At 39.7% G+C, this 15,760-nt stretch overlaps 1 protein-coding gene across 1 annotated transcript in view; it reads left to right on the plus strand.

The window, feature by feature from the left end:
* Positions 1–15,760, plus strand: part of HECW2 (HECT, C2 and WW domain containing E3 ubiquitin protein ligase 2) — a 364,266-nt gene that overhangs the window by 335,882 nt on the left and 12,624 nt on the right. The window contains exons 24-28 of the mRNA XM_072812656.1: positions 1,877–2,006; positions 3,298–3,444; positions 4,097–4,211; positions 6,976–7,061; positions 8,046–8,158. Coding sequence (XP_072668757.1) covers positions 1,877–2,006; positions 3,298–3,444; positions 4,097–4,211; positions 6,976–7,061; positions 8,046–8,158 — 591 coding nt within the window. The remainder of the gene's footprint in view (positions 1–1,876; positions 2,007–3,297; positions 3,445–4,096; positions 4,212–6,975; positions 7,062–8,045; positions 8,159–15,760) is intronic.

Genomic DNA, 15,760 nt, shown 5'->3' on the forward strand with positions numbered 1-15,760 from the left:
CTCCACTGTAGTGAATGTAGTTCACAAATCATTTATGGTACTTTTTTCCCACTGAACTTGTTGTGGCCTGAGGAATTTTTTCAACTTACAGCCCTCAGACTGGCAATTAATCAGAGTTGGCTTGCAATACGAGTTCATTTACCACCCCTATTTTGATATCTCTCTTTATGCCACCCCAATAAAACCATTTACTAATGCCCGCATTTATCTCCCAAACAAGTCTTAAATTCATCTTCTCCTGTCCACCCTTAATAGCTGTGTCCTAAAAATAAAACTTTTACCTTATTTTGGCCAAATTACCATAGTGGTCTACTAATTGTCTCCACCATCTAATGATAACCACCCCTACCCCCATTTTAAGTAATCCTCTATAATGTGACTTCCAGAGAACAGTTTAAAATCACATCTCACATCTGATCCTGTCATTTCCTGTCCTAAAATCTTTCAGTAGCTCTGAAGCACCAAGCTCCTTAAAATGATATTCAAAGCCTCATCCCACCTGCCTTCCTAGCCTTCTCTGGACATTCTGCTTGTGGTATGCTCAAGTATTTTGCATATTCTATGCCCTTGTGCTCTGTTCGTGTTTGTCTCTCCTTCTCCCTTCCTTCTTTTTCCCTTTTCCTCCTTTTCATCTATTCCCCTTTACCTCTCTAGCTTTTAAAGTGCTCTGAATTTTGATGTAGATATTTTCTACTCCAAAATGGTTTTCCTGAATCTCCAAGTTGAAGTAAACATCCTGCATTCTTGCTGTGAGAGCTTCCTGTATCTACGTTTTTTTTTTAATTAGAGTGTAACATACACAAAAAAATACGCAGATTTTAAATGTTATCCACCCTACGCTATCACCACCACCTTATATTAATTTACCTGTCTCCCCAGCTAGACCATTAGCTCCTTGATGGCAGCAACTGTTTATCAAGTAGCTGTTAAGATGTCTGGCACATACTTGATGCCTAATAAATATTTAGACTGAACCAAACAAAATGATCTTTGAAATTAGGCTGATGGGAGGAAATTTCAAAACAACTAAAGTAAATCAGTGGTTACCACCTTAAAATAGGGCCATATAATACTAACTCCACCTTATGTAGACCTCACTCCATGACGAAAGAAGAGAGAAGTACTGAAAACCATTATAATTATAGAGAGATTCTGTGTCTAGCTGTTTTCAGAAACTTGGAAAGAATAAGAACTATACAGAAAAAGGGGGTGTGAGGCACCGGGTGGCTCAGCCAGTTAAGCATCTGCCTTCAGTTCAGATCATGTTCCTGGGATCCTGGGATGGAGCCCCGCATCCAGCTCCCTGGTCAGTGGGGAGCCTGGTTCTCCCTCTCCCTGCCGCTCCTCCTGCTTGTGCTCTCCATCAAATAAATAAATAAAATCTTGAAAAGCAAAAGGAAATGTATATGTGGATCACAGAATCTAGTCTTTGAAAAAAAAAATAACAAAGTTAAAGTGGAGTATAGAAACATACAGAATATTTCTGTTTAGGAGAACAATGTTTTAAGGTAGTATAACATAGCCAAAAGAATATGGGACTCAAGTTGTCAACCTGAGTTCCAGTTCCTGCTCTGGCATTAATCGTGGATGACTGGACAAATGGCAGCCATTCTTTGCACCCCAGTTCCGTGTCTATAAAAGAAAGGACAGGCTGGCTGATTTAAGGCATTTTATGTATCCAAAATGTTAAATCTTATACCAGATTCTGAATTATTTAGTGAGTTTGGTTACTGAATTTGACCAAAAGCATTCCAGGAATCAATGTCTATTTAGTTGATCTTGTTCTTGTCTTCTTAGTATCTTAGTATCTTTCCTTGTGTCTTTGGCATTTTGCTGATAGTCATACCTACATATTTGTTTCTGTTTGTCATTTTAGTCTGTGTGACCTGAGTGATCTAGAATACCTTGACGAAGAGTTCCACCAGAGCCTGCAGTGGATGAAAGACAATGACATCCATGACATCTTGGACCTTACATTCACTGTGAATGAAGAAGTTTTTGGGCAGGTCTGTGTATGTGAATCACCAGTGACTAAATGTGGTAATTAAAGGCTATTGATTGGTAAAGAATTAATTTAGTGGCTAAGATCCTACACTTAATTATTTGTGGCTTGTTGAATGGTTTCAGCCCAGGTTCGTGTACAGTTACAATAATATTGATTACAGAGATTATTTTAATGCCAACTGCAGACTAAGGTGTTCTAATTTACAGATTGTGGTAACTGTGTGTCATAAGCTATATAACTATTTGTGTGTTATAAGCAATCTTCTTCTTTATTTCCAACTAAAATATCCACATAAGATACTAGAATTGCCTTGTATAAAATGTAGCTTTTAAAAGTCCATGCTAGGGATGCCTGGGTGGCTCAGCAGTTGAGCGCCTGCCTTGGGGCTAGAGTGTGATCCTGGAGTCATGGGATCGAGGCCCACATCGGGCTCCCTGCATGGAGCCTGCTTCTCTGTTTGCTTGTGTCTCTGCCTCTCTCTCTCTGTCTCTCATGATTAAATATATAAAATCTTAAAAAAAAAAAATCCATGCTACCCCAGAGTTGAATATTATTTTATTGGCAGCTGTACTTAACTCTCATTCATATTTAAGAATGGAAATTGATTGTTTTGAAGCTGAAAGAAGGTAAATAATGTTTTGATGAAGGTTTGAAACCATACTGTTTTTTTTTCCAAAGTTGGAGGAAGGGTTGGTTAAAAGATTTCTTTCATAAATTGTATACTGGCTAATAAGTAATATTCTTATTTAGACATTAATATTTGGCTGGTCCTCTGAATTTCATGTTTTGGAAAAGAAGTTCTCATTTAACATTGACTTAAATATCATTCTGCTTCATTAAAGTAAATCTTTACTTAAATGTTGGCTTCCTATATGTAGTTGATTCTGAACCCTAACGGAATTTGTGAAAGTATGTTTTTGCCCAACATTCAAAGCAGCAGCCAGAATCTGGAACCAGTTAATTTTCATTTAAAAGACTTACTTAAGACTTAGTTGTTTAGTCAGAATTTAAACCTTAACCTTTAGCACTTGCAATATATAGATGTTTAACCACTGAGGCTTTCAGACATCAGCTCAATGCCTATTTATTCCTGAGCATTGGTGTGCCTGGGCTCCATGTGGTTCCATGGGGTGCCTCCCCCTGCACCGTGTGGGATGTACCAGGGCCAGGGCAGAGACAGGTAGCTGGCTGATTGCAGCTAGTTGGTAGCAGTGTTCTTATCACATCAAGAGGGCTGCTTTATGTTCAGTCCTTTTTTTTTTTCTTTTTTTTTAAAAAAAAAAAAAACTCAGATTACCGAACGAGAATTAAAACCAGGGGGTGCCAATATCCCGGTCACAGAGAAGAACAAGAAGGAGTACATCGAAAGGATGGTGAAATGGAGGATTGAGAGGGGCGTCGTACAGCAAACGGAGAGCTTAGTGCGTGGCTTCTATGAGGTAAAGACAGTTAGCAGGAGTGGGGTTTTACAGGCTGATCTCTATGATACCACTGTCCGTCTTACTGCACTTTATATGCAATATTTCCCTTTTTTGTTGTTGTTGTATTTACTATTGCTTTTTCAATGTAAACTCTCCAATATATTTTTTATATATTTCGGGAACACACAGAAAAAGCTTACTGCCCTGTTATAAGAGATCACTGAGATAAAATGATCTGAACTCACATAGCATTTCATGACTTAATGACCACGAACAATATTTAAGTCATACATCTTACTCATGCTTTGATACGGGTAATCACATCTCATGTTTGATAGGTGAAATGATTGTATCTGAGGGTTCAAATGAGTTGTTACAAATACTCCATGTGACTTCCTCTAGAGCACTAGATCTTTTTTAAAGGAGAAGATACAAACTGGAGGTCAGGGGTCAGTTTTAAAATGAAAATTCTGTGGAGGAAAAGCTCATGGATCTTGTACTAAAAATACCTTACATTTGTAGAGTGCTTTACAGTTTGCCAAGTGCCTACATGGAGGACTTCCATGGTACTCTTAAGCCTCCCTGAGCCCTCCTTTTCTGATGAGACTTAATTATAGCTGAGATTTCTCCTGATTCATAAGCCATGGCCCGCATTCTTTTTATTCTGCAGGTGGTGGATGCCAGGCTGGTGTCTGTTTTTGATGCAAGAGAACTGGAACTGGTCATCGCAGGCACAGCTGAAATCGACCTGAGTGACTGGAGAAACAACACAGAATATAGAGGAGGTGAAATGTAGTTTAGAGATGGCTGGACTTTAAGTGTGATTCTAAGGGGAAGCACGTGGTTAGCATGCCAGTGTCTGAATCCAGGACAGGCAACGCACTTTGTATTCTAATCATAGGTCTGCTGCAGTCTTCTCTGAGACCTTGGGCAAGGTACATTCCCTTCTTTTCCTAGTTACCTCATCTCTCAAGTGGAGGAAGGACTGTTTACACCCCTATCTAAGGATGTCATAACTCCTTAATTGTTGGTGACGAAATGTGTTCGTAGGAACACTAATTAATTGTTTTATAGAGTTATTCGTGAAGCGCCATAGGGAGCTCACATCCAGCTGGTCAAACTCCACTTCTGCCTTCATTCTGAAACCCAAATTGACACACCCTCTGGGCATCCTGATGAGCAACCGCAGTTTTTCTACATTTCACTGAACTACTTCCAGCTATAATTCACAGTTGAAACACATAGATGGAATAAGACATGGTTCTCAGAATGCAAAAAGTTTATTGAACAGGCCCTTCCACGTTGAAGCATTAAGTTCAACTGAAAAGGAAACTACTGTAGATTAGTTAAGACCTGGATTCTATGGCAGTTCACCTCATGGGAAGCTTTACAAGTGGCATGTCTGTAGATCACTCTACATTTTCAATTGGTAATTGGGCCTGAAGCCGTTGAAATCTGATTGCTGAGTCAATACACTTTGAAAGGGACCCGATGACCCAGAGTTAAAGTTTTATTTCATAATTTTAAGCAAAGAAAGGATACATTTTCAGAAATTTATGGCAGTGGGATCGTTTTCAAAAAGTCATGACAAATGGCAGTGGTCTTTGGTTTTGAAGCGAACTCAGAATGTGAAAGGTTAGCAGTAGTTCTGAACTGGGGAGTGGAAAACACAAACTTGAAGTCGCTGCATTAATCACTTAGCAGGATAAACTGAGAGCTGATCCGTAAATGAAAACAGAGATCTTAAAACTTGTTTTTTTTAAGTATGGAGAAAAAAAATACCTTAACATTTACTAAATTGCTTTTGATCTTGCCTGCTCTTGGCTCTTCTAGCTCATTGCTGTTGCCGTAGGCTGGCCTCGCTCGCCCATTTTTTTCTGAAAGGCAGTATTAAATTGCAGTCTTTCTTGCTGCTGTTTCTGAAACCAATTGCTGCAATGTGTATTTTCCGACTGGCCCCATGTATAATCCATATACAGCCTTGGTCACTATGACTTTGTTAACCAAACTCTTTACTGACTAGCATGCAATTTCGCCAGCAAGCTACACAGCTTACATCTTACCATAAATATCATTAGCTCTTCCCCGCCAGGAGGTTCTAATAGCAGTGTCATTAATCAAATCAGCCATTTTTGTATTTATATACTATAAACTTTTATTCACTGCATATGTCTAATCAAGTCCCTGTTTCCATGGTTATTGTAAATCTTGCCAAGTGAAATCCTTAGGAAGAAAGTGCTCCAGGTGGGGAGGGAGGGGAATGAGTGAGATTCGCAGCTGTTTGCTGACCCGACTCATTGGCACTGAATGAAGAGGCGGCTCTGCTGCCACTTGCCATATGCTCATAAGGCAGCTGTTCATAGAGAATATGGAGGGACATTTTCTGCTCACCTCCTCCAGAAGGTTTGGCACAAACAGCAAAGGAGAAACAGAAAGGGGCCAATTCATAAGGTCAGAAAAGCTGCAAAGAGCCAATGTACTTATTTTATAGATAGTCTCTGCCAAATGGACATGGACTCTATACATCACCATGTCCAGTATAATTATATTTACCCTTCCCTTGGATCCATTTCTTGTCCAAAGGGCACTAGGCATCAGTGGTCAAATGGTAGACAGTAACACAAAATTCCCCCTAAATTCTACAACCACTGAAACATGGGAGCAAAAATTCAAATTAAGGTAGTTTTTATACCCACCTTCTACCTTTGACTTAATTCTGCTGACTTAGATTAGAGTAGCTTTATGCACATTACACATGTCAGTTAATTGGTTCAGATCACTAAGCATACCTTTATCTTCATCAGCCTTTTCTCTGAACCCAAATTTTCTTCACTGAAAGATTTTTAAACCTACAATACTGCCTTAATCCACCCCGGGGATGATACTTCTGACATTTTATTAAATCCTACTAAAGTATGGAATAGAAGTGACATTTAGGCTAATGATTATATGGGATTTATTAGGTGAAGAAATTAAAGAAATAACATTACTTTTTCCTTTGTATTAACAAAAAGTACTTTGATTTAAAAATATGAGCATCGTATGCAATTTTAAAATAGCTTGCATTTATGTATTTATTTGTATAATTACTTGATCAGTGGTCTCTCCTTTACCAGAAGCCCTGTAAGGGTCTGTTTTCTCTGCCTCTGTTACCTCCAAGCTTCCTACAGTGTTTGGCATAGTGCTACTTGAAAATTATTTCTTAAATGAATGATCAAAAGAGTTGAGCATTTCCAGTAACAGCAGTTATCTTTTTCAGAAATGATAGTTAAAATAACAACTTTGTTGTTCTTTTCTCCCCTTATTTTATTTACTGACCACTAAATGGAAACAGAGACCTCCTAGTTTCAGTTAGTGTTTTTGTTTGAATTTTGACACTCATGTGACCATGTTTAAGGCCTTATTCCTTAGTCTTGAATTATAAACAACCTGTAAAGAATCCAAGATAATGATTTATGTCTGGAGGTCTTTTGTTGGTATGTCATGGTGTCATGTCATCCTAACATAGAAAAATTAAGGTAATATGGGCTTTCCTCATTGGTTTGATAGGATATCATGACAATCATATTGTAATTCGGTGGTTCTGGGCTGCAGTGGAAAGATTCAACAATGAACAACGACTAAGGTTGTTACAGGTAAGATACCATTAGTTAATCTTTTTAATGCATTAATATCATTATTGTTGGAATTGCATGTTTTTAACATTGGCTGAGTCCTCGGTAAAAATACCCTATGCTTATCTGCAAATGCAGGATACATTATTTCAGGATACATTATTACTTCTGACTGTATGGTTCTGTGGCTCCCTCATTATGCAGAACATCCTCAACCAAGTCCAAGCATTTCTTTAGAATTTTGAGGAAGTACCAACTCCAGCCCAAGAATCCCAGGAAAAACCACCTGCCTTCAGGGCACTTTTGTCCCTTCAGTAAGAGGTCGCAGGGCACTCTGCAGAGCAGCGTCTCTAGCAATTGAAAGATGGCTTTTAATTCCTTAGGAAGTGACCACGTCTTTGATAAAGAATCCTTTTTCTTCTTCCATCTAACTTTCCACGAACTTGGGATAACAATGAAGTTCAAGGACACTGGAAAAACTAGCTTGTTGTTTTCTTGTAGTGTTTATAATTAGACAGCGATTGCTGGTTTATTGCAGCCAAAGAAATATCAAACACGAGTAGGCCTTCTGGATGCTCGGGCCCAGGCTCATGAGTAGACCAAGCCGTAGGTCCTTTGGTTCAACGATTTGGTCCTCAAATATATTCACCTCAAATTGAGTGGGTACTGATGCTAAGTGGACTACGGTTAATTGATACACCCACTTTATTAATTTCTAATGGGAAATATACCCAGTTTAGTCTCCTGAGCAGGATGCTTTATCTGCTACAAACCCTCTGCATCCACCCCCCTTTTTAATGCACTGCCCTCCCTTAGAGTTCTCAGGTCTTTGAGAGAATCCTTGTGTTAGGGTATTCCGCACCCATGGAGTTTCGCTTCTGGCTTTCCCACCAGCGCGCAGCCTGCTCCTCTTCCCAAAGAGCCCTGCATGAGAGTGATGCCATGTGTTCCTTGGCAGCTAGTCTCTTCAATTCACCTTGTTCTTCTGTTTTCTTGGGTTGGTAGTTTGTCACGGGCACATCCAGCATTCCCTATGAAGGATTTGCTTCTCTCCGAGGGAGTAATGGCCCAAGAAGATTCTGCGTGGAGAAATGGGGGAAAATCACTGCTCTTCCCAGGTAAAATAGAAAAACATTTCTTTACTGTCATTCCAGTATTCTAGGGAGAACTTTAACTTGCGTATGTATTGGTTAATTACTGTTTCTATGTTAAAAGTTTGGGAGGGTGGAAAAAAAGTGTTAGAATGAACTTATCTTCGATCACCTTTCTAAATAGAGGAGCAAAGGATCTTCTTGATCATACCTAAAGTGCATATATGCGTTGTCTTTTTCTTCTTTTTTTGTTAAAGTAAAATTGACACATGATGTTATGTTAGTTTCACGTGTACAACATAATGATTTGACAAGTCTGTTTGGTATGCTGTGCTCACAAGTGTAGCTAATATCTATCCGGACACATCGCAGTTACAGTATCATGGACTGTATTCCCAGTGCTGTGCCTTCTATTCCCATAACGGATTCTATCCCTAACTGAAAGTCTGTATCTCCCACTCCCCTTCACCTATTTTGATTGTCCTCCAATCCCCCTCCCTTCTGGCAACCATAAATTTGTCCTTTGTAAGTCTCTTTCTGCTTTTTGTTTGTTTATTCATTTGTTTTGGTTTTTAGATTCCACACATGTAAATGAAATCATAGGGTATCTGTCTTTCTCTGTCTGACTTCACTTAACAAATACACTCCAGGTTCATCCATGTTGTTGCGAATAGTAGGACTTCAACCTTTACATGGGTGTGTAATATTTGTGCATGTGTGCATGCACATGCGACACGAGTGCACACCATTTCTTCTTTATCCAGTCATCTATCAATATGGATTGCTTCCATATCTTGGCTATTGTAAATAATCTGCAGTAAACATCAAGATGCCTGTATCCTTTTCAATTAATGTTTTCATTTTCTTTGGGTAAATACCCAGTAGTGGGATTACTGGATCACACAGTATTTCTATTTTTATTTATTTTTTTTTAATTTTTTAAATTAATTAATTAATTTATTATAGTCAGAGAGAGAGAGAGGCAGAGACACAGGCAGAGGGAGAAGCAGGCTCCATGCACCGGGAGCCTGACGTGGGATTCAATCCCGGGTCTCCAGGATCGCGCCCTGGGCCAAAGGCAGGCGCTAAACCACTGCACCACCCAGGGATCCCGTATTTCTATTTTTAATTCTTCGAGGAACCTTGATACTGTTTTCCATAGTGACTGCACCAGTTTGAATCCCCACCAATAATACACAAGGGTTCCTTCTTCCCCTAATCCTTGTCAACACTTATTACTTCTTGTCTTTTTTATTTTAGCCATCCTGACAGGTGTAATGTGTATCACATTGTAGTTTTGATTTGCATATCCCTGATGATGAGTGATGTTGAGCACCTTTTCATGTGTCTGTTGGTCATCCTCTTTGGAAAAATAACTATGCAGGTCTTCGGTTTATTTTTAATTGAGTTATTTGTGTTTTGTGGTGTTGAGTTGTATAAGTTCTCTCTATACTCTGGCTATTAACCCTTTATCAGATACATCATTTGCAAATATCTTCTCTTGAAGTAAAAATATGCATCATAACCAAAGCATTTGTTAGCTTTAGTAAAACAATGTTGGTCGTCATGCTGTGGTTTCTTGTGATTATGACTCGAAAATTTAGATGTTCCCAGAAGCTCTCATTTTGAGTTTATATTAATAACTACTTAGATTCCCTTCCCTAAAAGCTGCCATTGTGGTTTCTAAATAATATTAAATCATGTTAATGCACTCTATGCCTCCTTAGCTTAGATTGTACATGCCTTAATTCCATGTGAATGCTCTCTGCATTGCATTCTCCTGATTCATAATAAGATGATGCATTTCCCTGGAGTAACAAAAAATTGCTTTGCTACTACTTGTAGATATGTAAGTGCCTACAAGGTAATAGTTGTGAATAAAAGTGTTTGAGGTTGAATGGCAATAACTAGAATTGAAACAAAAGAAAAGGATGGAACAAATAAAAAGAATGGAGAAGAGTTGGTTTTGAAACTTCTTTAATCAGCAGTAATAGTACTGTATTTTTTAGGTAAAAAGAAAGCTTCAGATTGCCTCTCATTTTATTAATAATACAACTGCAATCTGAGGAGGTTAAATGATCTTCTCAAGTGGGATTAGGTACCCCTCAAGATGTCATCCTGAGGTTTTTGTTTTTTTTTTTAAGTGCAAGTGACTTTGAGAAACCTATTAACAAGTCTTACTTCTTAGTGATCGCAAGACGTTTCTTAAGAGTTATGTTCTAAGTCTTAACACATGAAAAGAGAAGTACTGAAAATACAGATACAGACGGTGATGAACACTGAAACTCAGGGCTGGCCTGAGCCACCCCAACCACCTCGGGTGTATCTCAATCTGGAAACAGAGGCACTACATCCAAACACCCAGATATTGCCTGGCATACCTGATGTTCCAGATTTGGGACTGTAATTTCATTATTTAAAGAAGTGTTTTACTTACTCCTGAATCACCCCCCACCCCCAACACATAATTATATCTCAAAAGCAGATTCACACTCTCTGATAAAGGCTTTTTACCATTCTGAAAAACTCAAGAATCAGTGTCAAGGAGGCAGGAAAGGGAAGATTAATTGTGTCACATTTCTCTTGAAATCAGTTTCACTAAACATTTATTTTTGTAAAGTAGATGGAATAAACTGTCACAATAAGCAGATATATCAGTTGTTGACATTTGAACCCTGCAATTTTCACCAAACTTAATGAGCAGAGAAAAGTGATTTGATGTAGACACGAAGCCTAGCTTCGGAGACACTGGGCCGTATCCCAGTTCTGTTGCTTACTCACAGTGGGCTCTTGGAGAAGTTGCTTCATCTTCCTGAACTTCTGTTTCCTTATTTACCTTGTAGGTTGCTAATTCTGAAGATTAAATGAAATCATTCATGTAAAGCATTCACTGCTGACCCTGGCTTTGAGTAAGCATCCAGTTAGGAGTGGCTGACAAATGTCAGGCAGTAGTGTATTGGTAAGAGCACAGAGTGGGGAGTTAGAAGACCTGGGTTCTAGTCCTGCCCTGCCACCAGCTAATTCTGGAACCCGGAAGATCATTTGATGTGCAAAAGGCCAGAGAGAAAAGGTAGTATATTAGGTTTGAGCAAGAAGTGACACCGACAGGTTGTTTAAAATCTTGAGGGTCGGGCTGGATTCATTTTTCTGCTTTCCCCTGAGGGCTCCAGGAAGTTCATGTGCTGACTCATTATAAATGATGATGTTCTTTAGTATCGTTGCATACACACAGTTGGGCAACAGGCATTGTTTCTTCCTTTCTTCATCATGACCTAAGGTTGGCTCTAGATTCCTAGTTTTACCCAGATTGTAAAAAAGCATAAATAGAGATGATACAAAGCACACCAGACAAGCAGACTATTTTCTTATCTTGTCTGTAACAAGCCCTAACTTTTTAGATCTGACAGGAAGAAACAGCTATTTGGCTAGTCTTCTTTACCATCAGCTTTTCTAGTGGAGAGGCATGGGTGCAGATCTAAGCTCTGTGATATGCTGGCTATCTGCTCCTAAGCAAGAGGCCAGATCCTTCTCTGAAGAAGAGGACTAATAGTGCCATGCTCAAAGAGTGTGTGACAAATGAGTGAGTAATATGTATGGGAGTCCTTAGAGATAGTAGCTCCTCTATGTTCTTTCTGACCTTGGATCTTGAATCTTCTATAAGCCACCCGACTGCTATAACTATGAGAATGTGCTCCACAAAAGGCATACATTTGGAGGAAAAACATAAAAAGAAGAACTTCAATGCATGACCATATGGTTTTATCACAAGTGATTTCTTTGCTGATAACATTGTCATCATCCTTTATGAAATGTGGGGTATACTTCAGTGTAAAACAGATCTGCGAGATCAGCTCTAGTCTGAAGAGATTGTTTTATATGATTGAGGCCATTTCATCTACCATCAAGTCAGATACACCGAAGCCATTTTTCGTGCTGTGTCCTGATTGGTTTTAAGTTGCAGACCTGAAGAGCTAGCTGGTCGGTCTCATGCTGGCCATTCCCGATGTATTTCTTTTTCTTATTAATGAGACAATGTTTCACATGTAAAATATGACATTGAACAGACTGGTACCAAAATGGATGGATGTCCTTCTTAACTTAATAAATGTATTCTCTGAGAAGTCTGGCATCACCTCCTGTCAGGCATGAAAGGCTGTACCCTGGAGAGTTGCAAGTGTCTGTACAAGATGAGGGTGGGCACTTCTGGCCAACAGAAGGGCATACTGTTCTCTCTGGTCATGGATGATTGAGGGCCTTTCAGCCTTTCAAGCAAGCGAATGTGGGTCTTATTTTCTCAGATTTCCTAGCCTCCCTTTGTGGTAGGACTACTCACATTGTGGGCCAAGAAGTGTATTAAAGTATATAGGGTTGTCTCTGAAGCCAGTACAAGTTGAATCCATGGCTCTTTTTTCTCTCTTGTGGTAGCGAAGTAACTGGAGACCCAGATGATAAATAATGATGGAGGCAGACGGGTGTCTCTGCCAAGGCTTATAGCCTGAACACATTACTGCGCTTCCTCTGCTTTGTGCTCGGTAGTTAGGTCTGTAGTTTGAATTTCTGTAGCTTTCCTATCCCCCAGTGCTCTGATGGACTAATGAGACAGTCCATTCACTTTTTGGCAGTTGCTCTTAAACATTCCGGCAAACAGGATGCTAACATGCCAGCCTAGAAAATGCAGGGCAAGTGCTCTCTCCCAGCATGGTGTGGAGTTAATATGTTCATCTCTGAGGGTTCTTGCCAAGTAGGATGACGGGCCTGAGGAGTTTAGACAGCTGCAGTAATGATGGGGGAATAGTGGCTTTGTCGGAGAGGAGAAACTTTCTGAAAATGACTGTGTCTGGAGATTATTATCAATGAAATGCTGACCCAAATTAAGAAATAAGCAAGAATTAACTCTGAAATGGCTGCTTCAGGGAGGTAGTTTTTCTAGTGGGCTGGAACTTTAAAAAAAAATAAAATTATTTTCACTTTTAAAACTCTGCTTTTTATTCTTATGAAAAGATTTTATTAAAAAATGCCAAGAAATTCTTGTTCTCCTCACAAACTCCCTCCATGTTACTTCTCCCTCTGCGTCTGTCACTCTGTTACACCTTATTTCCTTCCTAGACTTACCCCAGTTTAATCATTATGCTTAATTATTGGTTTACTTATTGATTATCTATCTCTCCTTCTAGGATATAAGCCTGTGAGAACAGAGGCTTTGTTGGAATTGAATGTGGCTTTGCCCTAGTGCTGAGTCCTGGCACGTAATTTGTACTCCATGAATATTGTTCTTAGTGAATTCTTAAACTTGGGGTATGCCTGTGGACCGACCACCCCAGACAAGATATACCAAAATCACCTTTGTATCTCCGTACCCTCATCTAAGCAATTGAAATAAATACGAGTGATTACATTATGAAGTTGCCTTGAGAATGAACTGAGATAATACATGCCAGGTGCTTAAAATGAGACCTAACACATCATTCAATAGATCCACCATCATTACTAGTGTTCCTAATATCTAGCTTTTAGAGCTGACATCTATGGCCACCAAATGGCATATGACAGATGAGTAGTGGGGTTAGTAAAGGCCAGAATTCCCTTCCCTTGATCTACATTTATTAAATACCCGGTGAGGATCAGGAATTATTCTTGTGCCACCATGAGTCACACAAATGTCTGTAAACTAGTCTTAGCAGGAGCTCCTGCTTTAAATCTCATGGTCTAAGAAGATACGAATGGTGATATTAGAGAAAATATGACTATTTTAAAAAATCCTAATGGGGGGCACCTGGGTGGCTCAGTTGGTTAAGCATCCCACTCTTGGTTTACATCATGATCCCAGGGTCCTGGGATCGACCTGCACTGGCTCCCTGCTCAGTGGGGAATCTGCTTCTCCCTCTCCCTCTGCACACCCCCACCCCAGCTCTTGCTCTCTCTCAAATGGATAAATAAAATCTTTTTAAAAAAAAAAGTCCTAGTGGCAGTTTTACCTTTATTTGTGTCTCTGAATCTATCTAGGCTAACAATAATCGCTGGATTACTTTAATTGAATTTTATCATTCTGTGTGATTGGTGACTTTGACTTTCTCATGCTGATTACAAGCTCTGAATTCATCATCTACCCCCTACCCTGGATTCCCTGCTTTGTTTAATGGTACCTCTGCCATCCGACTCCCTACGCCTAGTCACTGGCTACCTTTTTCATCTATGGAATAAATGGAAAAAGTCTTTGCATGAACACACCTCACTTCCTGATGTGGTCGTGCCTTCTCAACTGGCTTATGGTCCAGTCTCGGCTACTGTCACTCAAGCACTTTTACTTCTCAAGTTTCCTGATGATGCAATGTTTCCCCATACTTCCGGGCAGTCTGCTAGAAACATCCTTCTCCTGGTTGTTTATCCAGAAAACCCCTACACACTTATAAATCCTTTGAGGCTTGACACAAATAGTGTCCACTTAAAGCCTTTCCTGCCTCTGCTGAGCAGACTTTTAACTCAGTGTATTAAAACTGTTTGTGTGCAGGGCCACTAATGGCTCATATGGATCTTTTGGATTCACTAGACAAAGCTTTCTTGCAGTCTTGTGGAGAAATGCAGCCCTGAGATAGGGCTGGTGGTTTGGTGAGCAGAGCCAGAGGTAGGCTGGATTTCAGTGCCTACCCACCCCAGCCAGATACCCACCCCAGCAGACTGCGCAAGCTTTAGGGGGCCCCATTTGCTTGCATACTTTGCTGCCGGAGTGTAAACTTTCCTCGTGGGTTTTTCTCCCTCGTCTACCAGGGGACAGCTCAGTGCCTGGCATGCAATAGGAGCTCAGTAAGTATTCACTCATTGAAGGAAGGAATAAATGAAACGCTGTGCAAATTGAAAAATTGATTTTTTTTCATCAGGGCACTTTGTATGGGAAAGACAATTTTTCACAATATGGCATCTTCAAAGGGAGAAATAGGAAAAGAGGGTCTAACAAGGTGAACAGGCTTAGATGCTGCCTGAGGAGTCATTGGACTCTAAATTAGAGGCCCTGAGAGCCCAGAGGAAGCCCCCCTTTGCCTACTTCACAGGCCAGCTCCAAGCCAACTCTGGCCCTGCCCCCTTGCCCCCCTCCTGCCTCCAGCCCCAACAACTACAACTGCCGCCACACTGATTCCCTTAAGGATGGGCTTGTGGACACTCTCACATAGGCAAAGTGTGGATTTGACAGGTAATTTAGGTCAGGACTACTCACTTTTCCCCAAAGAAATCTTGACATTCAAAAGAGATCTGTTCTAAGATTCCTTAGGAATTTTACAGAATGCTTGTATTTGTTTTTTATTTATAAATTACTTGATGAAGAGGTGGGAATAGGAGTCAGAAAACTGAAACCTAAAGGATTAGTCATCACTGCCAACTGAAGAAAGAGAGTATTAATAACGTGCTTTCTAAATCATAGTGCAAATAAAAAGCATTTATTAGATTCAAATACATTTTATTTCTAGGACTACATCTACTGGATAAAATGAGGTTCATGGTTTTCTCCTCGCTCTCCCTTTCTCGCTGTCCCTTGTTTTCTCTCTTATTTTAAAACTCTAATTATAATTTCTTATTTGTCTCATATTTTGAGTCCTTATAAGTTACCAAAATCAGTTCTGGGAAAATAGGGAATAA

Source organism: Canis lupus, chromosome 36 (genome assembly GCF_048164855.1).
Source record: "Canis lupus baileyi chromosome 36, mCanLup2.hap1, whole genome shotgun sequence".
NCBI lineage: Eukaryota > Metazoa > Chordata > Mammalia > Carnivora > Canidae > Canis > Canis lupus.